The 26,695-nt window shown below is 46.1% G+C and overlaps 1 protein-coding gene across 2 annotated transcripts in view; it reads left to right on the plus strand.

Moving 5' to 3' along the window:
- The window catches only part of OXSR1 (oxidative stress responsive kinase 1), a 645,496-nt gene that overhangs the window by 169,960 nt on the left and 448,841 nt on the right, over nt 1-26,695 (plus strand). For both annotated transcript variants that reach the window (XM_069211068.1, XM_069211067.1), the window contains exon 3: nt 26,399-26,507. In XM_069211068.1, the coding sequence (XP_069067169.1) occupies nt 26,399-26,507 (109 nt within the window). The remainder of the gene's footprint in view (nt 1-26,398; nt 26,508-26,695) is intronic.

Raw genomic sequence — 26,695 nt, forward strand, 5'->3', positions numbered from 1 at the left:
GTAAAGGGGTTATTCTGCAATACGTAGGTGAACAGTGGCATTGCAGTGATCTAGAACAATGCTGCCCTGACGGAAGCGAGAGTGGCAGGGCCCTAGAGTACTTTATGTCCCCACTTTAGTCTATGCAAGAAGGGGCCGACATTATCACTGTAATGTGTATTATACTTACAGGAAACCCATATACAGAGGAACTTAAATTGCGCGGGGGTTTCATGTAATGGTAAGAGGAGAGCGCCTCCTGCCGACCATCCCCCAACGGGGAATACCAGGGATTTTGCCCAGTTTATTCTCAGGCCTGAGTAAATGCTGTAAGTTGTAAATGTATCCCCCAGGCTTTTCACTGAAATCTCCAGGTCCAAGATGTACAGCAGAATGTCATCTGCATACAACGAGAACCAGTCCTCCTGTTAATTGCTCCAAGGCAACCCCACACCTAAATGCCCACCCTTATCAATTCCGCAAGCGTCTCTGACAAACAGCTTTGGTAAGAGGGGACAGATCTGCTGCGTGCCCCTCCCAATAGGAAAATCCCAGAAGAGAATCCCTTGCCTTTATAATTACTTTGGGGCAAGTGCACAAGAGGCGAATCCACCTGAAAAAACAACAAAAAAGGGCAAGAAATGGAGTTGAAAGCTTTACGCGCATCTATTGCAAGAGGGTTCTCCAGCCCTCCTACTGCTGCAATTTGTTATGGAGGCGACAAAGGTTCAGTCTAGTCAAATGGTGAGGGATAAACCCATTGTGGTCTGGGTAGATCAGGTCCAAGATCATATCCTGCAGTCTGTTTTCCAATGCTTTGGCAAGAACCTTGGCATCTGCATTTATAGGAGAGATGGGTCTATACCGATCCCACTGCTCTTGGGCTTACCCTACTTAGGAATCAGAACAGTGGTGGCCGTGAGGGGATCCCTCAGCAGCTTCCCTGTTTTATAGGCAGAGAGTTGCATCTCAAGGAGTGGACCAAGCTATCTTCCTTGCCATCTTCTTAAAAAAAAAAAAACTCCACCAGGTGACCATTTGAGCCTGGGGATCTTACAGTGTAGAGCTGCATGACTGCCAAGAGACCTTTCTCTCGTGTGAGCTCAGCTAAGTCTCAGAACCACCTGCAAGGGCAATCTTGTGCAAAGTCCTGGATATCTGACTCTGAAGCCCCTGATCGGCCCACATAAAATGTTTACATATGGCCGGCCATTGAGTTTGCTATATCATTACTCCCTGTGTTCAGAAACCCATCCGGTGCTATGATACCTGCTATGTGGCTCAGTTCTCGATCACCCTCACTCAGCCGTGCCAGCAGTTTCCCTGCCTTATCCCTCAGCTAATAGATAGATAGATTTTTACTTAGTGATATGCTACTGCTTATCCTCCTCCGTGACCAGGGAATGGAATTCCTCCATTTTGGTCATGATGCCCACCCTCGACTGCAGACAGCTCTGCATGATAGTCTGCCTCTGTGTTCAGAATTTCCTGATCCACTACTACTAGTATGTATTGGTTCCCTGAGGCTGTGGGAGGTTCAAGTGGACCCACTATGTCCACACAATGAGGTGCCCACTCCCTCTTTTCCCCTAACTCGTCTGCGATATGCGATAATGACCCCTTGAAGGGTAGCCTTATATTCCTTCCTTCAGATCAGCACATTTGTCTGAGTTTTCCTTAAAGTAGTGCTCTGTTGCCTTACCCAGATGGGCCACGACTTCCTTGTTCAACAGGTGCCAGGATGTCATCCTCCAGTTTGTTCTTCTCCTCTGCCTGGCCGTTCCTAAGGTAACACTCAGTGAGGAGGCAGTCCGAAATCCCCTGTGCCTGAAATTCCACTGCCATAAACCTATGAAGGGTCAGTAGAGACATCAAAAAGCAATCCAGGCACGAGTGAGTAGCATGCGCCCCAGAATAATGAGTACCTGTCCCCACCATGCAAGGACTACTATATGTCACCCAGCCCCTTGGCCTTTACAAAGCCACCCAGTTTCCCTGCATGGGAATTGCGGTATCACTAAGGATGAGATCTGTCCAGCTTGGGATGCATCGTCATATTGAAGTACCCCCCCCAAAAAATAGTCCGCCCCTGCGGGAGATCCCAGAATAGTTGACCTAGGAATCGCAAGGATTTTGCATGGTGCCCCGAAAGGGTGTGGGGGTGTGTGTGTGTGTGTGTGTGTGTGTGTGTGTGTGTGTGTGTGTGTGTGTGTGTGTGTGTGTGTATATATATATATATATATATATATATATATATATATATATATATATTTTTTTTTTTTTAACTCATTGCAATCATAACGCGAAGTCATTCTGAAAATCTAGTTCACTCGAGGCTTGTGATCATCTGGAACATTGAGACTATGTTTACGAGTGGATGTTCTGGAACGCTGACATAGATATTTTGAAGGAAGAATTATGTGATTTAATCAGGGTTTATGTATATGGCTGCACGTTTGTTTTTACGATTATGTTACCATGCGGACTTTGGCAACATTAACTTTGCAAATATACATAATTCGAACGTGAAATTACCCTGGTGACTTAATTTCATTTAAATCACTCACATGAGTTGAATTAAAAGTGAATGGCAGAGTAACAGTAATCCCCTTGTAACCGTTTTCAGCTGCAGCCAAAGTGAGAACTATAAGTACCAGCATGCCGCCTGTTATTCATGATGGCGGAAACCACTTGAAAAAGATGGATGTCGAAACGCGTTGTGGTGCCAAAATGCTTTATTGTTTGGAATAAATATTCAGCTGATTTCATCTCCGGGAGTGCAGCGTCTCTCGTGTGTGTGTGTGTGTGTGTGTGTGTGTGTGTGTGTATGTATGTATATATATATATATATATATATATATATATATATATATATATATATATATATATATATTATTCACTACTAAAGACTCTGCCTCCCATATGCCTGCGACCACTGTGTAATGGCTTAGATCATCTGAGCATGTCCCAATTACTTGAAAGGGGAGGTATTTCCTGAGCAAGATCATCAGCCCTCTGGATCCCACCGGGGAGCCAGAGTATCCCACAACTGCATATTGTTCCCTGCCCAGGGGGGCTCAGTTGGACCCCTCTAAGTGCATTTTCTGGAGAAACACAATATCCACATCATATTGTGAGTGCCTTGGCCACTATTTCCATTTTGATCGCACTACCAAGCCCATTAAGGTTCCACGTGAGAAAACAAAGGTATTGCGTCTGCAATGCAGGGTTTCTCTTTGTATCACACCTAGGGGAGCTGGTCTCAGGCCGAGGGCGCACCCAAATCTGGACCCTGTTCCCACCTTGGCTGCATGCACAAAAGCAAAAACCACAACAACTCCCCACCCATCACACCCTACCATGCTGTGGTCTTGAAACTGGCCGACACTCCAATGCATGATATGTCTGTTGCCCAACACACACAAAAAATACGGAGCCACATTAAATACAGTCCTCAGTCCCATACTGCTGTGCAGTTGCCGAGTCGGCCCTTCTCCAGCCCACAAGATACCCCGTATTACCGGTCCTCATTCTGCTTCCTCGACACACTGACTCCATGGACTGGTGGAGTTTCCAGTGCCTACCGACCTATCACCCTCTAACCCCAAGAACTCCAACAAATAATAGCACACTTTTTCCTCTGAAGTCATCGAGGTGGCCCAAACCAGATTCTCCTCAGAGCAATCCACCTGGTTGGTCCCTTGGGCCTCCCACCGGTTGCCAGTCTCCAGGAAGGTTTGACGTTCGAGATCCGCCACCACCCTCGCTCTCTCCGTCAGGGCGTGTTCTTTGAGGTGGTTGGCAACCTCTTCTGCTGTGCCTTCCATCGTTGCCTCTGTTCCTGCCATCACAGGACTTGAACACGTTCCTTCTCCGCTAGTATCCCCACCTCTCCAACCAATCCTAGGTATCATCCACTTTAAGAGAGCACACTGGATAGCTAACTTGTGACGGTATTGCTTAACTGCCCAAAAAGATTCCTTTCGACACTTGACTGCAATTGTGTAGTCAGCCGTGCTTAATTTTCAAATAAGAACGTGCCTGTGGCCAAAGCTTTCCTCTGAAACAAGCGGCTGCTGCAGTTAAATGTGCGAGCACAGAATGCTAAAGCAGCGTAATCCTGAAGCCATCTCAGGCCCCTCTAATCCATATACAGTCACTCTCTGCCGCTTCAGCTCACTCTTGCAGTTTTCTGTTTGATCCCTTTGAGACGCTTTTTCGTTTTTCTCTTTCTCCATCTTTACCATGTGTCTTTTGCTCACAGTAACTGCTTTAGGCAGAAAAATAAGTGCCGGCCCGCATAAATAAGTGCCGGTGCATCGCAGCAGAAAGCACTGGAAGCCAGATAACTTGTTCACCTGTGTACCATCCACTGCTTACTGTCCATGTGCTCTCGCCGCCTGCAGTGTGGCATCCCATTCATGAAAGTTTATCCACCCGGGACCATCTTTGCACGAGAGGGGGAGGGGCTCTCTCCATCATGATCCACTTCGAGGCTCCCCTGCAGTACCTCAGATGAAAGCAATTTCTCTAGGCAGTCTAGCTCATTATTTAGCTGTTTTTATTCCATTTAGTTCTTTTAGTTTTTTTCCCATGGTGCTGCTTCTCTGCTTCCTCGTTGTTTCCTTTCCAGATTTTTCAAACCTTGACTTTTTAGTAAGCCGGTTTTCTCCAACCAGTCTTGCCAGAGCCTCATAACAAAACAACACCACGATTTTATAAATTTAAATTAAATTATAGCATGCAGAATTCACTAATGGTGCATTTGTTTATGACTGTCCTAGTTTTGGTTGCATTTCATGTAATGCCGCGTTCCTTCCCAATATGGAAAGGCCAAGGTAAGTTGCATGTTTTTCAGCTGTATGAGCTTTCCTAAATGTATGTGAATGAGTGCTTTTAGCAGATTGTAGCTTGTACACCTCAATCACATGCCTACCCATACTCATACCGTAATTTTATACACAATAATAGGCCATGATAACAAACCCTACCATATAATAGCCGACCATATCATACTGTACAGTAACAGGGCATTGCACACCATACTACACAATAATAGGCTATACCATATAATATACTATACCAGTGGTTCCCAACCTTTTGACTTCTGTGGACCCCTACTTCATCAGTACTGGAACCCGGGGAATCCCACTGAATCATTATTGGTATAAGATGGCCCACTCATTGAGTCATTACTAAAAGCTGTGGACCTAATCTGTTAATATTATTAAATTTACTAAGCAGTCACGGACCCCCTGAGGAGCCTTTGCAGACCCCCAAGGGTCCCCGGACCACAGGTTGGAAACCACTGTACTATACTATAGAGTGACAGATCCCACCATATAATAATTTTACCTCTGCCCTCTCCTGAACCCTCGTCACCCTCCCTTCCATTTACCTCTACCCACTCCTGTACCCTGAAGTTACCCTCACCTCCCTTTACCGCTATGCACACTGAGCCCTCAAGTCACTTTCAGACCCCCAAGTCACTTTCATACCCCCCACTCCCTTACTCCAACCCACCCTTGAGAACTCAAGTCACCCTCGTTTACCTATCACAGAACCCTAAAGTCACCTGGAACTTACTTCAACTCTCTTAAATAAAATAAAAATGATGATGAGACTTTTTTGTTATGAAGCTCTCTAATTTCCTTATTTACTGCAGTATCCTCAGTAGGAAATGCTTTCAGTTTTCCACTTTGATTCCATTATGGTGGCGTTCAGTTGTGCCACATTTTTGTCGTGAATTCAAAATGTTAGCACTCTGTTTGCTCAGTAGTAAACTGAAAGTTTCTGATCACAAGGGAGTTAACTGAAAGGCTGCTGTTGGTGTTAAAAGTGCATGTTTCAGTCCACTTGTCAGAATGTTTAAATTAAATGAAAGAGAAAGATATTTGAGAACTCTTGAAACATGTCCTAATTTTTCTGTCTACAGCAATAGCTATAATTTCTATGACAAAATGAACACCCTCATTGTGTTCCTTTCTAAATTAAATGTTTTGAGTTTTGCCAGTTTTATTCAATCAAGATGGCTGCAGGTGTGCCACAGTTGGATCATAAGTGTTATAAATGGGGTCTCTAGTTGGCAGTGGTTTGCACTTAAGTTTGCAAGTAAGGACCCTCCTGCTAGTGAGGGTAAGGGAGTCACACAGTTAAGATGACCCCTGCTCACCCCCTTGGTATCTTGGCTCGAGCAGGCAAGTTTATCTCAGAGGCAATGTGTCAAGCATGCACACAGACATACATACACACACACACATACACACTCACACCAACAGTTAAAAAAAAAAAAAAAAAAGCCAATATTTGTCTGAGTAAAACAAGGCTAAAATAACTAAAATCCAACATTCACAAGTAAAGATTTGAATTTTCAAAGATTAAATCGTAGTAAGGCTAAAGTAAAAACACAGTAACTTCAACTGGGGCTATCACGACTTCTTGACGGAGTCATTCCCAACAGTCTGACAACACTCTTGAGGGAGTATGGACTGGTAACAGAGTCACAGTGACTCCAAGTAGAGTACATCAGAAAATGAGGAAACAAAGCTGTTGCACAGAGACAGAGAGGTGAAGTGTTGCTGGGGCCGGTGCAGCGTTGGTTCCTTATTGCTACTGAGGAAGTGAGGTGTTGGTTCCTTACTGCTAAGCAGGTGAGGGGAGGCGGTTCATTACAGTTGCAGGGGAGGTGATGCAGCGTTGGTAGCAAGGTGTCTGTTCCTTACGACAATGCGGGTGTTGATGAGCCCAGCAGATCAAGACGCTAGGCGTCGATTCGCAGTGTTGCAGTCATACCACTGGGCCACAGGGGCTGCGGCAGAGTCAGTCAGGTGCCACAGACGTTGGTGACATGGTGCTCTGGACTCGCTCTTTGGCAGGACTTCGGGGGGTGCTTTGGCGCAACTCTGTTTTGTTCACCATCCTAGACCAGGTCACGAAGCAGGGAGTCTAACTGCTTAATCCATGCAGCCGGTGTCTTAACAAATAGATTAAGAAAATAATGTAGCAGAATGGGTAGCATTATCATTTTGGCTAATGAGATCTGAGACATTATCGGTAACTTCAGGGACTTCAAGGAGGACACACAAGATCTGAATGACCCAAGCTCAGTGCTCAGGTTAGCATCCTGTAGATCTGCCAGGGAGTGGAATATCCTAATACTCAGGTATTTAAAGGAGACGGGGGCTCAGACCAACCCGTGTGGGACCATAGGTGGCTGGTGAGTGTCTGCCCCTAAGTGTAATAAATGTTTTGGTGGTGTTAACATGTAGGCCAAAGTACCTAGCAAAGTCCTCCAATATAGACATTGCATTTGCACCCAGTGAGAGCCATCATTTAAATAGACGAGCAAGTTGTCAGCATAGAGGGATATAATATGCTCTTGAACATCCAGTGAAGAGCTCCTGTTCTGAAATATCGCTGCCAGTGACTCAATTGCTAGTGCAAAAAGAAGGGGTGACAACGGGCACCCCTGCGTGGTGCCTCTGTGAATTGCATATTGGGTGGAGACAATGCCGCCCGTCCGCACCCTGGCCGTGGGAGAGGCATAAAGTAGCCCTACCCACTTCACCCATGCTTCGCCCAACCCCATTTTCCGCATAACGGCAAATAAGAGATGCCATCTAAGAGAGTCAAATGCCTTTTCAAGGTTGATGGACATTAGCATCAGTCACAGACTTTGCAGTCAGTGGGGACCACAGCTCCAGTGCAGGCAACGGCCTGGAGACAGACAGCGCACTGGTTCCAAAGTCGCTCTAGAGTCAATGTGCTTGTTTCTTCCTTGGTATGCCAGAACTCACTCCCTGGGCCGAGGGACTGGATTTGGCACCACTTGGCAAGCCTGGACTCACAGCAAGAGAGCCCAGGCGCTGGCAAGTAAAGTCTTTAATGTCCCTGGGACTTCTTAACAGGAGGCAAGCTCAGTCCAAGCTCTTGGAGAACCGTTTGGAAGCAGGATGTAGAAAGCCAAGTCCAGTCCTTTCACTCTCAGGTCAGAAGCAGCAGGAAAGTACAACAAAACAACAGACAGAGTAGCAGTTCCTCCTACAGCATCCAGCTCTTCTTTCTGGTAGAATTACCTCAGTCCAGAAGGATTCTAACTCTGTGGTGAGAGAGGTCCAGTACTTATACCCATTTCTGTCTTTGACGAAGGCTAAATTCAAAGAGAAGTCTTTGTAGTGCACATGACCCTGCCTTTCCCTGCTGTGGCCCCAAACACACTCCAGGGGGTTGGAGACTGTGAGGACAAGCACAGCCCTATTCAGGTGCAAGTGTCAGCTCCTCCCACAACTCTAGCTCAGGAAGACCCATTAGCCTGGTGATGGGCCATCAGGATATGGAGGGCACACCTCAGCTCCCTTTGTGTGGCTATCTAGAGTGAATAAAAAACAGCCCAACTGTCATCCTGACCCAGATGTGTATTCAGCAGACAGAGGCACAGAATGGTTAAGCAAAGAAAATGACCACTTTCTAAAACAGGCATTTTCAAACTAACAATTCAGAAACCAACTTAACCAAAAGTTTTTTTTTTTTTTTTTTTTTAATTGTGGGACACCAGAACTCCATTTCTCTATCTTCTCCCAATGGGAAATTATACTTAAAACATATTTCAAGGCAATTTGCGTGTTACCCTATGGTAGAGATAGGCTTTGCAATAGTGAAAAACAAAATGAGCAGTATTTCACTATCAGGACATGTAGAACACACCATTACATGTCCTATTTTGAAATACCCTGTACCAGGCCCATGGTTCTACCTTGGGCCTACCTTAGGCGTACCTTACAGATAATAAAAGGGGAGGTTTGGTCCTGGCAATTGGGTACACTTGTCAGGTGAAATGGCAGTTTAAAACTGCACACATAAGACAATGCAATGTCAGGCCTGAGACCTGTTTACAGGGCTACTCGTGTGGTTGGCACAATCAGTGCTGAAGGCCCACCAGTAGCATTTGATTTACAGGTCCTGGGCACACAGGATGCACTATGCTAGGGACTTATTAGTAAATCAGGAAGCGTGCTGAAAGAGGAGGAGGAGGCGGCGTCACTGGTGTGCAGGGCAGGAGCCCTTCACAACTTTAATCGCGCTCCCCCAACCGCGGGACGCCCGCGGACGGCGCCCGGGCCAAGGGCAGGCCCGTCTTGCGCCCGTCAGAGGCTTGGCTGGGCCACCCCCCTTTCATCTCCAGTGGAGGGTGACTATTTATATATCTACTAATATTGGGGAGCAGTTTGGAGCTTTTTTAGTGGGTTTTTAATAGTTTTAATAGTTTTAATTTTTATTTATTAGTTTGTTCTGTTTGTTGTTTTGTTATTGAAACTTTTTGTTGTAAAAATGGGCAGGAAAAGAGGTCCGTTAACTGGTCCTATAGCGGGTGGTGGTGGCGGTAGTAGACAGGGAAGTGGCACCACCACATTGGACTCCTTCCTCGCAAGAGCTGTCGGAGTTGTAACGAAGGAGATTGATCTGGCAGAGAGGCGGTTATCCATGGAACTGGAGGACTGGCGTCAGGCCCCAATAGATAGTGGTCCGCGTGAGGTTGTGGATGTTGAGGTGACTTATCCGGGGGGAGCCCAAGGTACTGTTATGGCTGCTGTTGAGCCTGCTCAAATTGAGCTAACAGAGACAACTTAGGGTTATGGTGGCCAAGGCCCCTCCAGAAGAAGCAAAAGACTTTTATTATCTTCTTCCCCCGGCCTGCTCCATGGATAAATGTAGCCCTCCCCTGAGGAAAAAAAAAAGGTCTTAAAGAAATCAGTGCCCAAGTCGAAAACATCTCTCTTGGAACTCCCTAAGGGTACGAGCAGTGACCCTGCACCTTGCCAGCATCTGGGTTGTGATGTTACTATTTTATTGTCAAAACTTTGTGAAATGATCCAGGAGATTTTATCCCCCGTTGTGGCGAAGTTATCGGCCATAGAAGAGGCTGTTTCTCTGATATCTGTTTAAGGAAGTCAGGGGAGGCACTGTGTAGGTAGATGTGTGGCCCCGACCAGGCGATCCCATCCCTGTGAGGAGTTACTCCTGCCGGAGGACACTGCGGGGTCACTGGGGCCTCTGGGAAAATCATCTCAGCTATTGGTTAATCCTGGAAACTCTGGGGGTCAGGTCGCTCGTGCTGAGATTGCGCCGGCTGCACCGACTTCTATATTAAGGGCGGATAGGATTGTCAATAGGCTTAGCTGTAGTAGGCAGCCTGATCCTGATTTTGTGGTAGCTGGGGGGGTTGACCAACAGCTGGTTGGGAACAATAATTTGAATCTCCCGACAGCCAGGCCTTCTTTGGCCTGTTTGGATCTCCCCCCAGCTTGTGCCCCCTATGTGGTGGTGTTGACGAATGTACCTGCTCTTGCTCCTGGGGTAACTGAGGCCACGGCCCAACTCACAAACAAGGTTGGATATTGGCTGAGTAAGAACTGTGATTTCTCATGTAAGGATTTCAAGGATATTCTGTTTGCCAGAAGAATTGGATGGGTCGGGCCCAAAAATAAGGTGGGGGATGAAGATTGTATTATTATAAATGTTAGATACCCAGCCCTGACTCAAAGGCTCCTTTCTACTTATCGACCTGCTGTATTTAGAGCTGGTACAATAGGTATGGCTCCTTTGGGTTATTTTTATGACCACATGCGATTGAGTGCTGGGGTGTCTCCAGGCTCTGGTAGGAATCCCCCCCCCCCGGGTCAGAATAGCCTCCAGGTAACCAGCAGAAGAACTGTCACTAACAGTAATTTATCCTTGGAAGGGGTAGACTGACAATGCGCCGTGACCCAGGCTATACGGGAAGAGGTGCCCCCACAGTGTAAACTTATTTCATGGAATATTGCGGGCTATGATGCTAAGTTATCTGATCAGGCGTGGATTAGGTGTGTGACTAATTATGATGTGATCATGCTTCAGGAAACCTGGTCAGAGGGGTTGTCTGTGTGGGATGGGTATAACAGATTTGCAATTCCAGCTGTGCAGTCTCTTGGTGGCCGCTCAAAAGGTGGTCTAGTTACCCTAATTCGCCTCTCTAAGATAGTGGGTGCTTTTCAAATTAACTGCTATCACCAAGGTATATTGCTGGTATGGGTAATTTTCTCCAATAATTTTAATATTTTACTGGTAAACTTTTATAACGCTGTGTGGGATGTGGGGTGCCAAATTGGGGCCCTGTTCTCAGCTCTTCCGGTTTTGAAACGTAGAATGGAGGAGCTGGGGCTAGAATTCTGTGCTATTGTCTCTGGAGACTTTAATGCTAAGTTGGGGAGGCTTAGTACTGTGGTTAATCCCTTTATTTGTGACTGCGAGGATTTTTTAGTGGATAGTCTGCAGGACTCCAGAGGCAGGGTTCTAATTAAGGAACTCAGGAAGATGGGCCTTCTGAATTTGTGTGATATAGAAGCCGTAGGCACTCATCAACTCCCAACCTATGTGGGAAGAGGATCTGAATCCACTATTGACTATATTTTTATGTCTCCACCTATGAAAGACCTGGTGATTGGGGGTGAGGTGCTGGGGGAGTGTCAGTGATCATAATCCCCTTATAGTATCCTTTAAACTCCCTGGGGCCCTACGTAATTTAGGACGAGGTAGGCCTGTAGTAGTGGAAATAAAGGACCAGGGTAGGCGGCTTGGGTGGAAGCAAGTGGATTCCCCAAAAGTTGTAGAAAGGGTGGTGGGGGAAAATTTACATTTATTTATGGACACACTCCTGACAGAGGCTCCTAATCCTAAAACTGTTATGGACGCAATAACAGAAGTAAATGCAGCAGTGAGAGACTGCCTTTTTTCAGTAGACAGCCAGCGTAGTAAACGTAAAAGTGGTTGGTACGACAAGACCTGCTATGTTGCAAGGGCAAACCTGAAGATGGCCACTAAGAAACATCCTAGAGATTGGGTCCTCGTAAAAAAAGCTAGAATGAAGTATAAGAGGGCCCTGAGAGACAGCAAGATAAAACACAAAGATAAAGCCTGGGAAGAGTTAGAACGTGCCATAGCTCTGAAGCATCCTGGCCTGTTTTGGAGAGTGGTAAATAGAGGTTCCTTTAGAACAGATACATCGGAGGGCCTTGGCTGTAACATCGCCCCGGAGGCATGGGTAATTCACTTTTGTAGTATTTTTGAGGGTACTCCCCTAAGAAATAACCGGGAGAACGAGTATGATATGGCTCCCAACCTAGCAATTAGGTTTTCACTCCAGGAGGTTATGGATGTGATACAGAGTAGAGCGAGTAATAAAGCTCCGGGCCCGGATTCGATCCCTATGGACTTGTATAAAGCTAACCCCCAGTTATGGGCACCTTTTCTCCTAAATGTCCTTAATACAGCAGTTACTGTGGGTATTCCTGCCTCTTGGAGACTGGCATGTATTGTCCCAGTGTTTAAAAAGGGCGACCAAAATGATCCTAAGGCCTACCGCCCTATTTCTCTACTGGACTCTTCTGTGAAGATTCTGGGACGGATTATTTTAAGGCGTCTGGAGTCCTGGATGATAGGGAATGATATTTTAAGCCGGGACCAGTATGGTTTTAGGGACGGTCTCGGCACGCAAGATCAATGTCTCAACCTATTGATGATGATCGGCAAATACACGCAGGCCAGGAAAGGTACGCTCTATGTTGCTTTTATGGATCTTAGCTGTGCCTCCGATAAGGTGAACCGGTCTCTATTATGGGAGAGGTTAAATCAGCTAGGGTTGGATCCCAATATTGTAGAGTTGCTCCGATATCTACATTCTGGGACAGTCGCAAATGTGAGGGTGGGGTCTAATGGGGAATGCTCAGAGGCTTTTAAGCTTTCAAGGGGTGTGCGCCAGGGGTGTGTTCTGGCTCCTGCTTTGTTCCTTCTATATTCAAATGGATTGTCTGATTTTCTGATAGAACATTGTAGGGATGTTCCAAAGGTGAATGATACTGATAACCCTGTGCTGACGTATGCGGATGACGCAGTCCTCATGGCCCCCACTATGAATGGTCTCCGGGAAATAGTTAGAGCTTATGTCTCCTTTATGTCAGCTTTGGGTTTAGAGGTCAATTTTAAGAAATCACATTTTATGGTCTGTGGAAGACCCTTGAGTAGGGTGGGGGAGCTAAGGGTGGAGGATCAAATTATTAGTAGGGTCCATGAGTTTCCATACTTAGGGATTATTTTTGATGAGAAAGGATCTTGGAAACCTTGTATTGCCAGAAGGAGTGCGCTTTTCCACGCAACAGTTGGTGCGACTTTTGACTTTGCTGTAAGGGTAGGTAGTAAACCTATCAAGCCTTTGCTTGAAATTTATAGGCGGAAATGCCTCCCTGTCCTGCTGTATGGTGCTGCACTTTGGGGGTATAGGGACACCCGAGCCCTTACGGTGGAAGAAAATCAGTTCTGTAGAAGGCTATTGGGAGTTGGACAAAATATCCCTGGTTTTAGCCTTCATTTGGAACTGGAGCTTGAGTTTGTGCAGGACACTATTCAGTTGGCTCCCCTTCCTCTATGGATCTCAATTTGGAGTAACGAACATGCCACTCTTAATAGGGATATCTTAAGGGATTGTTTGGCTTGTGACAATGTAAAGAATATTCCCTGGCTGATGCACATAAGGAAGATGGCTCGTGATTTGGGGCGGCCTGAATTGTTTGATTATCCTGAGGGCCTGACCAGTTGTGATGATAAATGGGTTAAGGATAATTTTTTAAGAATCCAGGAGAACAGGAGGGAGGGGGAGACCTTAGGGAAAAAATAGATCAGGGATTTCATCATGTTAAAGATGTGGGTAGGTCCTGAGCGCTATCTCTTAGAGATAAAGGATGTGAGGGAAAGGTCTCTCATAACCCGTTTCCGTTTGGGGAACATCAGAAGTAATCTGTGTTTCCCGTTTGGTCAGTATGGGGACAAATGTATTAGACCCTGCCCCTGTGATGGGGTGTCCCAACAGACCTTGTCCCATTTTACATTGTTTTGTGTTTTTTATGCACCATTTAGAACTCGATTTTTATTACCTCTCCTAAGGCCCAAGGGTTTTGTGCAATATCGTCCTGCTTTTATGTGGTTGCAGATGGCCTCAGATGTATTGGTGTGGAAGGGGCTGGGATCATTGCTGAAAACAGGTCAGAAAAATAGGAGGATGAAGGCAAAAAGTTTGGGGATAACACTGCAAAAAGGGCCAGGTTCAACAATAAGTAAGACTGTTAGCGCCCCTCTGGCGTTTTAACCCTCTGATGCTTGAAGATATTCCCTTCAAGGAGTCATTACTAAAGGCCATTGCAGAACTTTTCGATCACAATCAAGGAACGGCCACTACCAGGCTAACTGAATTGGAGGCCCTGAAAGGGGTGATCGGAGGGCCCTGAATAGGCCAGACCTGGGGGGGGGGGGGCAGGAAATGGCCGGAGGAAGAGCTTAAGGGGCTGGGGGATAGACTTCAGAAGCTATAACCGGCTAGGGCTCAAAGAGAGGTTAGGTGACCTTCTTGGGGACATAAGAGCAGATTACTTTAAAGAGCTAGACCGCCTCCGTTGTTTAGATTACAATGATTACTTCACGAAAGCACACAAGGAAGAAGGCAGAGTGGGGAGGCTGCTTGCCTGGTTAGTTGCATCCCCAACTAGGGGGAAACCCATTACACAACTGTTGAGGGCTGATGGACTCCTAGTATATTCGCCAAGGGATGTTAATGAGACCTTATGAATATACTATGAACACTTATACTGCCACCCTGGGGACCTTACTGAGACGGAAGTGACTGACTACCTGAGCCCGACTGATAAGAAAAAAAAATGATGATCCTGTCACACAGGGCACATTAGGTGGGACAGTGACAGTGCAGGAGATTCTGCCGGACATCAAGGAGATGGTGCATGGGAAAACCCCCGGCCCTGATGGGCTGCTGGTGGAATTTTATACCGCCTTTTCTGCTATGCTTGCTCCCAAACTGGAAATACTATGTGCAGAATCGTTTAAACTGGGGCAGTTGCTGATGTCTACTAATGACGCACTGGAGATACCATTTCCCATATCGGAAGGTCTGGGAGTCTGGCCTCTCCATGCTCAACCTAGACTTCAAAATACTGAGTACGGTCTTGGTCATGAGACTAGCTCCACATATGCAGACCTTGATTCACCTGGACCACAGTGGGTTTATCCCGTTGAGAAACACCTCCCTCAGTTTACACAGGCTATACCATGTCATGTATCACCTGGTAATAATGCTTTTCCCGAATACAATGCTAATGTCCATCGACCTTGTAAAGGGATTTGATTCTTTTAGATGGTATTTCTTATTTGCTGTTGTGCATCAAATAGGTTTGGGCAAAGCATGGGTGAAGTGGGTAGGGCTTCTTTATACCTCTTCCACAGCAGGGTGCGGACGGCAGAGTAGTCTCACCTCTATGGGAAAATCATGAGAAAAACTTTTTTTCTCAAACATGATTCATGAAACCTCGAGAAGGCTTTTTCCCAGGATAAATTCACCCTAGAACACACCACAATTCCCAACATTATTATGGTACTATCAACAAATGATTTATACTGTAAGTTAAATCTGTTATCACCCTTTATATGTTCTCCAATATGTGATCCTCAGAATCTGCCATTCACTACAATGCCTTTCAGCGGGGTGCTAGCATTTATATTGGTCTCAAGATGGCTGCCAGCCATTGCTGGTCAAAGTACTGACAGCCAATCAAATCTCACTGTGAGATCTGTGCTTAGGTTCCACCCAAATATACAAATTTGGTTTTCTTTTAACTATCTCAAAAACTACTGAACCGATTTACATCAATAACAAAAAGGGCACCTTCTGGATCGAGAACTTACCTTTCTGTCAAATTTGGTGTAACTCCGTCCAGCGATTCAGGGTGTAGTCGTATCTAAAATATATATGGGAATTAATATGGTAAACACACTTTTTTCTTTAACCTTCTGCCCCCGCCCACTCCCCTTCACAGCCCCAGCTAGACGGATCACTCCGAAAATGTCCATGCACAACAAGACCCTAGAGGATACTTTTATGGGGAAATTTCTAATGAATATTTGTCAAACGGCGCCAAAGACATAGCCTAGTCAAAAAATGCTTTCCTATGGAAACTAGGTCCTAACTATAGCTACTAACTGGTGACCCCAGTAGGTAATTACTATAAATATATATATATTCAGTTTGGTAAAGACTCCGTGGTAACGTCTGTTTCCCCTCAGGCAGGCCAAAAATGTTTTAGGAGCACTGTTTGTTGTTTTATGTCCTTTAGTATGTTTAGAAGAGACCTTCGACACTTTGACAGTTTGCCCCCTTACTTTCCATCTCCACCGAACCTCCCTATACTTTGTCTTGCATGACACTACATGCACTCACTTGTGAGATATTTTGTTCACTTAGGGGACGTAAGGGGCAAGATGTACGAAGCCTTTTGCATGTCACAAACAGCGAAAAACGCAGTTTGCGGCATGCAAAAGGCCGAACGCGATGCTGATCCCCAAATTGCGAGTCGGTACCGACTCGCAATTTGGGGATGCGACTCGCAATTAGGAAGTGGTGTTCCCTTTCTATTTGCAACCGCATCGCCATTCAGAGTTGCTTTGTGACTGCGAATGCGGTCGCAAACCAACTCGCAGTTACCACCAGTGTCACACTGGTGGTAACTCATTCGCAAAAGGGAAGGGGTCCCCATGGGACCCATTCCCCTTTGTGAATGCCGAAAAAAAAAAAAGATTTCAGAGCAGGCTGTGGTCCTATTCTGGAAAAAAACGAAACCAAATGGTTTCAGTTTAGTTTTCATTTTGCAGCTCTTTTTCCTTTAAGGAAAACGGGCTGCAAAATGAAAAAAAAAAAAAAAAAATGCTTTATTTACAAACCAGTCATAGACATGGAGGTCTGCTGACTACAGCAGGCCACCATCCCTGTGAGTGCAGGGACTCGCTAAGGGGTCGCAAACTGCGACCCACCTCATGAATATTGATGAGGTGGGTCTTTGCGACCCCATAGCGAGTCGCAGAAGGTGTCTGAGACACCTTTCTGCATACAATTTTGCGAGTTGCAAATTGCGAGTCGGTCAGACTTGCAATTTGCAAGTCGCAAAATTGTAGTTTCCTACATCTGGCCCTTAGAGACAGCCCATTGCTTACCATTGGTTTTCCCACCAGCACGCTCACTTCCTTGCTTCTCTTTAATCTTGCTCTGAGTAGCATAACAAGTGTGTTCGTCCCTACACTGGAACATGGCCCAAGTACTGCTTGCCCCTTTCAGAGGTACTTTTTTTCTTTTACTTGCACCACCTTCCTTCCTCTCCCATCCTGCATTGTTGCTTGCCCTGTCCGCAACCCTTCTCCTGTGTTGTGGCTTGCCTGGTCTACCCCTCCCTCGTTGTTGCTTGCCCTGTCCAACCCCCACCCACCTCCCTCTCGATGCATGCTCCCTCTTGTGCTTCCATAACAAAGCACCTGACAGTTATTCCAGTGGGTGTCCCTATACTACCAAGATGCAAATGGCATCAAAAAGGCTCTGCATGGGGTTTTTGGTGCGGTGCTCGTGCAGGGCCAAACTTTTGAACTTAGACATAAGAACATTTTACATTTTTTCTGTTTTTTTGTGTGTGCAGGAAATTAATAATCTCGCACTAAGAAAAGAGATCACTGTCCCTCGTGGTCAGCACTGGCTGAGTCATAGTGCTCCCCCCCCCCTCTCCCTTTTTAAAGTTTCAGCCATGCTACACATGGCTAAAAGAAATGGTGAACTTGTCAGCCAGATATGCGGTTGTACCGTCGTGATGGCTTTGTAGATGATGCCGCTGGTTTTGTATATGGTGAAGGCTGACGAGAGAGCTAGTGGCCTTCCGTTAATGTGGGATGACGGGGTCTTATTTCTTCATGTGTGATTAAATGTGCTGGAACGTGTAGCATGTGATTATAGGAGCTTCCTTTCGTGAAACATTGCCTATCCTTGTTCTCTCAAGTTTACCTATTAAATGTGCTAATAGCTCATTTAGTCCAACATTTTTTGTATTCTGTTACCTGTAGTCCTAAAGTGTATAATGGGGTAAACAGGATTACAAGTACCAGGGTGCTTCGGAAAATCTTGAACTGGGTGAACTTCTATTTGGAACTCTGAAACTTGAGAGCTCTGTGGGTACTTGGTGCCCTTAGACAGCAGAAAACAACCTAATCAACATAACACGTCTGGGCTCAACTGAAACCATGCTCCTCCTGAAAGCCTATTCTTTCAGAAACCATACTCCTTTAAGTCCTAGTTGCTAACCGAAACCGACGCACACACAGACACTCTCACAAACACACACTCCCTCAGGCACACTTGCCCACATACCCTTAGACACCGACTTCCCCATGATCCCTTCCAGCTCCCGCCTCCCCGGGTGTCCGGTCACTGCTGCTTGTCTTAGGGGTACGCTTTTCTGTTTTTAGGAACGTATGGTCAACCATGTTTCAGGATGTGTTTTGATCCATAATGGCTTATTCACGGTAACATATTTACAGTGTTTCCTTTGACCACTTGATTGTGTGGGCTGCACATATGGTTTTCCCGTTGCAGCCTTATTTGCAGTTCAATCGCGTGCCTTAAATGTAACGCTATTGATAGCACAGAAAAAAAGCTTTTGTCCTTGTAGTATCGCATTCTTAATTAGGCGTCGGAGGAGCGTTCAGTGCCTTAGTTTCGAAATGGCCCTTCTCATCTAACATGCACTCTACACGGGCTGGAAATACTCGAGTGTTGACACTATTATTTATTCATAAGTAGGAGGGCGAGTGACAGCCAGTCGCAATTGGGGCTTCACAGCAAGTCTATAAACAAAACATTTTTTGTTTTGTTTGTATGGGTGACGCTCTTTGTGCCTTTGTATTGTGGCACTCTCTAATTACTGATGCTGGAAGTGCATTCTTGCATTGGTTTGCTATCTAACATCATAATTAATTAAGACAAGACCATGAATGTTGTTTGCGTGGTGTTAGGCAGTGAGATGTTTGAAGAGTTTAAATCTTTTGCTTCTGTAAGCATCATGTAGCACAGTCTACATCTTTTTTTCTGCCTACCTCTCTTTCCTTATATTTATTTGTGGCTACGTGTGTCTCTCCAGTCTCTCTTTATACCCCCTCTATCCTTCTCCTCACTCAGTCACTCTCTTATGAATTGGAACACAACGTGCAAATCTTGTGATTCACGTTACTGTACTTATACTAGCTGTTGAGTGCTGTTGCTGCCCTGTAATGGTATTTATACATTTTAGTTATGAAAAGTTACGACTTTTAAGCAGTAGCTCCTCGATGTCGGTTTCTGTTTTAGGTCTCAGCATACCAGACCGTGCAGCTGTCTGGTTTGCTAAAGACATCTTGGGGACTTTCAGAAAGTTGACCTAGGCATCCATTCTGCTCCATTGGCTTTTGTAACTCACGTTTTTAGGCCTTATTTGTCTTATGCTCTCCGGGTTCAGTTAATCATGTTATCAGGCCTTTATATCTTGTTATCTCCTCACATCTGCTGTACATTCAAAGACTGGGGTCCAATGTCAGGCGCTGCGTTCAAGGTCACTTGTTTACTTATCTCTCTCTTACGTCAAAGTGAGAGGATTTATGTGACAAACTTGCTGGATGCTGTGGTTGGGAAATAGTTTTTTTTTCTAGCACACAACAACATTTAAATGAACTTTGTAAGTATTTCAGATTTATGAAAGCACAAATGAAGCACATTTCATTTCTTAAGTGAGTTAGAAACAAACACTTTAATGTTATCAAAACAGATCATTACACTAGATGATGCAGTTTCCACATATTTTCATCTGTACACTAAATAGATTAGTAAACCTGTATGTCTGTGCAAATGTTATGGACATTTCAATTGAAAATGTATTACTTGTAATGGCATAGTGCTACCACACCATGAATACTCCACTCTACACCACTCTACTTTACACCATTCCAAGCCACTGCACTTTGCACCACTCCACTCTGCCACTTCACTTTACTTAACTTCATGCTACGCCTCTCTACTCAAACCTGTACCACTCTATTCTATGCCAATGCATTCTTCACCGCTCTACACCACTTCACCCCTGCACTATACACCAATCCAGTCTAGGCCGCACCAATATACTCTGCACAACTCCACTCTACGCAGGAAAGGTGCTGTCTTGGCAAAATCGGGAGAGCATCCTTTTCCATCTCAAAACGTCTCTGACTTCTATTTGCATGTTTGTGTGTGACTACTCTGGGTACGTGGTTCACATAGACTGGTATTTACAGCTTGCCTTCCTGAGATAGGTTTATGATACAAATTGTGCTCATAAAATGCACAAGAAGAAGGAATATTGGCTTTATTGCTGCTTGTTGCAGATTGTAGCAGTTCATACTTGCATTAGCCTTGATACATGGACTCCAAATGCTAGCACCAACAGAATATTTGTTTGCCAATTTTAAAAGTACAAGACCTAAACAAGTTTAGTTAGCGGTGTGCACTGCAACTCAGAACTCTGCTGGTAATGCAGCAGCATGGCTGACAAAGCTCCCGTTTGACTTGTTTTGTGCCCTTTATGCCTGGAGTGAAATGTCCCTGTTTCAAGGGTCTGTATTCAGTATATTAGACATGCTCAAGAGTCTTGCTCAACACTTGCCCAGTCGGTGAAGTGCCTTGTCAAAGAAACGGATGTGTGAGGTGTCTCAGGGACCTTTCCTCAGTAATTAGCCTCTGTGGCTCCAATAGCTGGCTGGGAGACCCCTCTTCCCCCAACCTGGTAATACTCTATACTTACCTGGTACTCCAGACCTGCCTTCACACACTGGTATCTCCAAGTAGGTGCTGCCCTCTCACTGTGTGCCTCCTGCCTAAAGAAAATATGAGTGACATTGAAGACCCCTATGTTGAGAAGGAACAAGGGACTTACCTCACCATAGATGGTGACTTCTGCAGGATTATGGACGCCTCTATCTGATCGGTGATAAAGCAGGAGGTGGCCCCCCTGGCGCAGGAACTTACTCAGTTCACGGAAAACTGCACCAGACCTCCCTCAGGCAGAAAGACAATTCGGGGCCTACGCCCCCTTTACCTCCAGGTCCAGTCACCACTTCTGCACTGTCTAACCCCAAACATAAGAGGGCCAATGAGTCCGATGTCGACAAGGACGCATTTGATTGCCTGAAGAAGGCCTGTATGGCACACTCTCCTTATGGGATCAGATGCCTCAGTACCAGAGGCCCCAGGGTCCCAATCCCTCCTTCCGCTTCCAGCCCCATACTCTCTCCCTCTTCAAGATTGCCCATCCTCGGATGGGGCCCAGGATATGGTGTGTCGTCCCTGGCACCCTTCTGCCCAAGCTCGTACTCCCGAGTTCCAGGCCAAAGACCCTCCCCAAGGGACATCTGACATGCTGGACCTGGACCTCCCTCCCTCCCCCTTTCAGTCAAATGGACCCTGGCTGACAAGGTAGCGACTTGCATCATGGGGCGGCTGCGCAAGCCACTTGACAAGGAAGTCCACAATCGCCTCTGGGAGGAATGCCACTGCCTATCCCTGGCTGACAAGGTAGCCCTGACCCCTGAGGTTGATGAACGCATGGCCACCTTCCTGGGTAAAGTCATACTGACTCTCAAAAAGGTATAGACCGGTCCTGACGGGCTTGCCAGGACAAACTTCTGGGCATCTCAGGGCCCCTGACTCGTATCCTAGACAAGACGGAGGACGATAAGACCGCCGGCACTCTCATTCCCTAGATGTCCTCTCCAGCTGGGCCCAGAGAGCCCTCTCTTCCTGGGCAGCGCATACTGCGCTATCGCCACCGAGAGGCGGCGTCCACTCTTTATTAAGATTGATCCTAAACTGGGAGATCTTGCCACATCTGAGGCAGGCCCCCTTGCCCAGGGAGGTTTGTTTGGTTACCCATTTGCTGGGCAAATTTTGCAGACCTTTATGTCGCTTGACCAGGCCCAAACTTCGATCAAATGTATCTTTACCCCCTGGGTTTTCTCTGGGGATGGCTGAGGCAGGGGGTTGCTCAGTCAGCCACTCGCAACCCCAAGCCCCTGGCAGGAGCTATGCTCCAAAAAGAGGACAATACTAGGAAGCCTCCAAGTTCAAATCCTTCTACCTCGACCAGGGCCTAACCCAGAGGATCATGGAGCAGCGGCACCCCAACTCCCAAGGTGAGTGGTCAACTATCCTTCCACCACAAGCTGGGGGGGGGGCAGGCTAAGGAGGTTTCTGTCCAACTAGCAAGTTCTTAACTCTGACATGTGGGTGCTCCATACAGTGCAGGGGCTACACTCAATGCAGACCCCCCACGTCAGTGTTTTCGGCTGTAGATATGGCTCGGGTAGATCCGGAGGTGGCTGACCTCTTGCACAAAGGGACGATTGTGGAGACTCTTCTCCACCCAACAGGTTTCCTCAGCAATACCATTCTGGAGGACAAGCCGGACGGAGGTCAGCAGCCGTTAATCAACTTGAAGGAATTCAATGAGTGGCCGATCTACCGCCACTTTAAGATGGAAGGGATCCATCTCCTCCAGGACATCCTTCATTGGATGGAGTCTCTAGACCTAAAGGACGCCTATTCAGCCGCCTCCATCTTTGCCCCCCACTGCCGCTTCCTCAAGTTCCAGTGGAGGGGACAGTTATTCAAATTCACATCCCACCCCTTTGGCCTCTCGTCCGCGCCCTAGTGCTTCACCAAGGTGATGTGACCCATGGTGGAATTTCTCCGGGCTCGAGGCGTCTGGCTCTTTGTCTACTTGGATGACCTCTTTCTTAATGAGGCAGTTGCCCCATATCCTGATGTCACACCTGCGTATGGTGATAGTCCTCCTGGAGTCGCTTCGGTTCATCATCAGCAGGCAGAAATCCGTCCTTACTCCTTCCCAGTTCCTGGTGTTCCCGGGTTTTGTAATGGATTCGGTTCGGGCCACCCCCAGCCTTCCCTCACGAAAAGTCAGCAAGATCAGACACAAATTGCACAGAATGGTGGTCAAACTGTCCACCTCTATCTGGCAGGTTGTCAGGACTGTGGACCTGTTATCCCCCTCCATTCATGCCATATTCCTGTTTCCTCTCCACTACCGAGCCCTGAAACGCCTCAAAGTGGTCCATCCTGGGAAGGGACTGACCTACTCACAAGTGGTTCCTGTTGTCACAGGAGGCACACAAAGAGATACGATGGTGGCTCATCCATGGAGGCCTGGATTTGCCAGGTGATCGTTGGTTCCTCCCCAGACCTGCGGCTCGAGTTGGGGAGCTTCCTGTGGACCCTTTACCACTGGAGGACCATGGTCATCTCGAACACTCAATGCACATCAGCTGCCACATGCTCCTCACAGGCTCGTTCGCAGTCATAAGTTGGACCATAACTCAGGCGAAGTGCTGTGTTTTCCTGAAAATGAACAATGACGCAGGCAGTGCGATACATAAGCCATCCGTGAGGCACTCTCTCCATAGCTCTGTCTGACCTAATGATGTCCTTCTGGGAGTACTGGCTGGCAAACCAAATTTTGGCGATGACAGAACACTTCCCGGGACAGTCCAACCAGGTGGCCGACTGGCACTCCAGGCATCTGAGGGACATGAGTCTCTGGCAACTGCACCCTCTGCACTTCGGCGGCCTCCAAGCCCTTAGGGGTCCGTTCTCAATAGATCTCTTTGCTTCGCCGCTTGATCATCAGATCCCAAGATATTTCAGTTGGAGACTGGATCCAGGACTAATCACCACAGGACTGGCACCTGGAGCAGGGATATTCGTTCCCTCATTCGCCATGATCACGTACCTGTTGATACAGGTTGGGAGACAGCAGGCAGGCCTGGTACTGGTAATGCTGATATGAAAATCGCAAGTCTGGTATCTGGTTCTTCTGGAACTTTCTTGGGATTTTCTAATCCCTCTACCCCTCCGTCCGGATCTCCTCTGGGATCCGGACGGGTATCCTCACCCTCAGGTGAGGACAGGGTCTCTATCAATTATGGTATGGAGGATTACCAGGAATTTCGAAACGGGCTCCTCGCTCCTCTCTAAGGCATGGGTGGACAGTACCATTAAGCGCCATGGGTCAATGTGGTTTCGATGGCTGCGTTTGTGTCGCAGCAGACACCTGGATCAGGTGGGGTCCGATGTTGTCCATGTCCTGAATTTGTTGGCATCAAAGGGCCTGGCCTTCTGGTCAAAAATACTTTAAGGTCTGCAATCTCGGTGGGACATATGCTGTTTGGGGATCATACAGTGGGGGTACACCCCCTGATGAGGAATCTGATACAGGTTATCCACTTCTCTCTTCCACCAGAACCCAGATACTCTACATTGTGGGACGTCAACAAGATATTAAGCCTGTTCCTGTCATAGCACACCAACAAATACCTCTCTAAAAAAGAGCTTTCGGCCAAACTGAGCACCCTCTTGTGTCTTGCAGACTGGTCTCGGATGTATGGGATTTGGACATTACATGGAGAGTGTTTACCCCCAAAGGGGTGACCTTTCACATTTTTTAAAGAACGAAGTGCAGTTCCTGTGTGGCCTCTTACCCTTCATTTTTAGATTCCCGAAATTGTGTTGTCTGCTGTATTAAGGTTTATGAGGCCATGACGGATGAGGTCTGCCCACACAGAAAGTCCCAATTGCTGATTGCTCTTAAGAAACCCTTTTGGGCTGTGTCCTCCAACCGTGGCTAGATGGGTCCGCTGGATAATGCAGGAGGCCGATATCCATACTAAGATATTTGTGGTCCACTCTGTCAGAGGACTATGGCCTCCAAAGCTTTTTTCCTCAGAGCTCTTCTGGAGGACATTCCCAATGTGGCGGACTGGTCCTCAGACTATACATTTGAGATTCTACTTTAAACTGATCCCCAATATGGCGTTGCTGGTGGTGGGGAAGGTTTAAACTAGTGTAATCCTCGCCTCCGGTCCTGACATAGAATGAAACATTTCTTAGTTAACATAACAGAAGGTTTCAATTCTATTAAGGACACGAAGGAAAGAATTAACCCAACCAATAAATGCATGCATATCTCTATCCCGACTCCCCCTCACCCCCCTCCCAGCTCTCTCCATCGTAAAGGTAGGCATCTACGTATTTTGAAATTTGATCATGGTTAAAGGCTGCATTCATTTGCTTCACTATTAATGTTTGCCTTAAGATTCATGTGTTGTGTTCGGGAGAATTATAGTTTGCACAGTCATTGGTGGAGTAATTTTATCATAAGATCTGACAGTTCCAAGCAGGAATGAAGACTTGCTTAGTCGATCTCGGTCGCAGGAAGAAAGAGGAGGAGGTGGCAACAACTGACTATGTTGGCATTAAAGACTGTTGGTTGACAATGTGTTTACTTAACGGTTACCTTTTTTCCCCAAGTACTGATGGGACATGAAGTTTTTCTGTTTATCTTGGCTTGGCTGCTTGCTAAATAAAGTGAGGAAAGTAAAGCATAATCCTCGTCTCTGTGTCCTTACTAGAATTGAAACTTTCAGTTACGATAGCTAGGAAATTTTTCATTATGTCATGTTTTCAATTTTCAAAGCACATTTTGCCTCATACATCAAAAAGAGGCAATTAACATTAAGATTTACTTGTGAAGCAGTTGTAAACTCTTTAACCCCCTTTTCTCCCCCGACATTGCTTTGCTGCTTCTTCTGTCAGCTCCCCAGAAAGATTCCACCCCACAGCTTTAGGATTTCAAATTCATTCTCTTTATAGAATGTGGTTATTCCAGTTTCAAACTTTGTGAAGGATGACATTGCTGCATGCAAACCCCCTGCCTCTACAATGTATGTAATTCATGCACTGATGATGTTCAAACTAAACTAGGACTACTCTTAACTTTGGTTCCAAGAAACTAGTCCACCTGTCTTTTGGTTACCAGTTGTATAGCGGGTCTATTTACTTGATAACCCCAGTTTTAAATGCTCTTCATTTGTCTGGGTTCATACATTTATCAGTAATACAGTTCTTGGGTCTGTTCAGGAAATAGGTGTGCTCATCGCTCTCGTTTCCTAAATTTATAAATTACAATTAATAGTTCCTTTCCTGCCCACCCCTGTACATTCTCCTTCAAAAAATTACTACTCCATATAGTTTCTCAGGCTGTGGTGAATTTCTTCAGCAGTCAACTTTACATTACAGATGGCGTTAATATAGATGGCTTCCTATCTTTTAAAAAAATTCTTCATGTATAATGTGAAAATCACTCCAGATTATATTACAAGTAATTTCTACATATTCAGTTATTAATTCTTGCTACTCTGACCTAGTTATGTTGAACAGTCTTAAAATGATCCTAATGTTCCGACTTGTCAGGGCACTTTGCAGAATATCAATACTGCATGAATTGTCCAAGTATTTTCACTGCCCAGTTGTTCACAACCTACACGTGCAGCACCAGTTTCTGACTATTTAGTAGTGGTTTGCCCTGTGTGGAGCTTTGGTATTCATATGCAGTTCCCTTTTTTAGCCTAATGTCTATGTTTTATCCATTTCGCTTTACAGAAAGAAATTCAGGCCATGAGTCAGTGCCATCATCCTAACATTGTGTCATACTACACCTCGTTTGTAGTGAAGGATGAACTGTGGTTGGTGATGAAATTACTAAGTGGAGGTGAGTGTTTCTCATTCTGGTCATAAAATGTACCCTCCTGCTGCTGTTCTCTTAGAGACAATGTTCTCAAGAAAACTGGTGACGATCACTTTAGGGTATGTTTTAGTCTTTGAAATCGTTTGCCTCTTAGACTTGATCTAAAAGTGTCTAAGGTAAGGATTGCGTTGATAAGTTGTGTGACTGTTTTT

Source organism: Pleurodeles waltl, chromosome 10, assembly GCF_031143425.1.
Source record: "Pleurodeles waltl isolate 20211129_DDA chromosome 10, aPleWal1.hap1.20221129, whole genome shotgun sequence".
NCBI lineage: Eukaryota > Metazoa > Chordata > Amphibia > Caudata > Salamandridae > Pleurodeles > Pleurodeles waltl.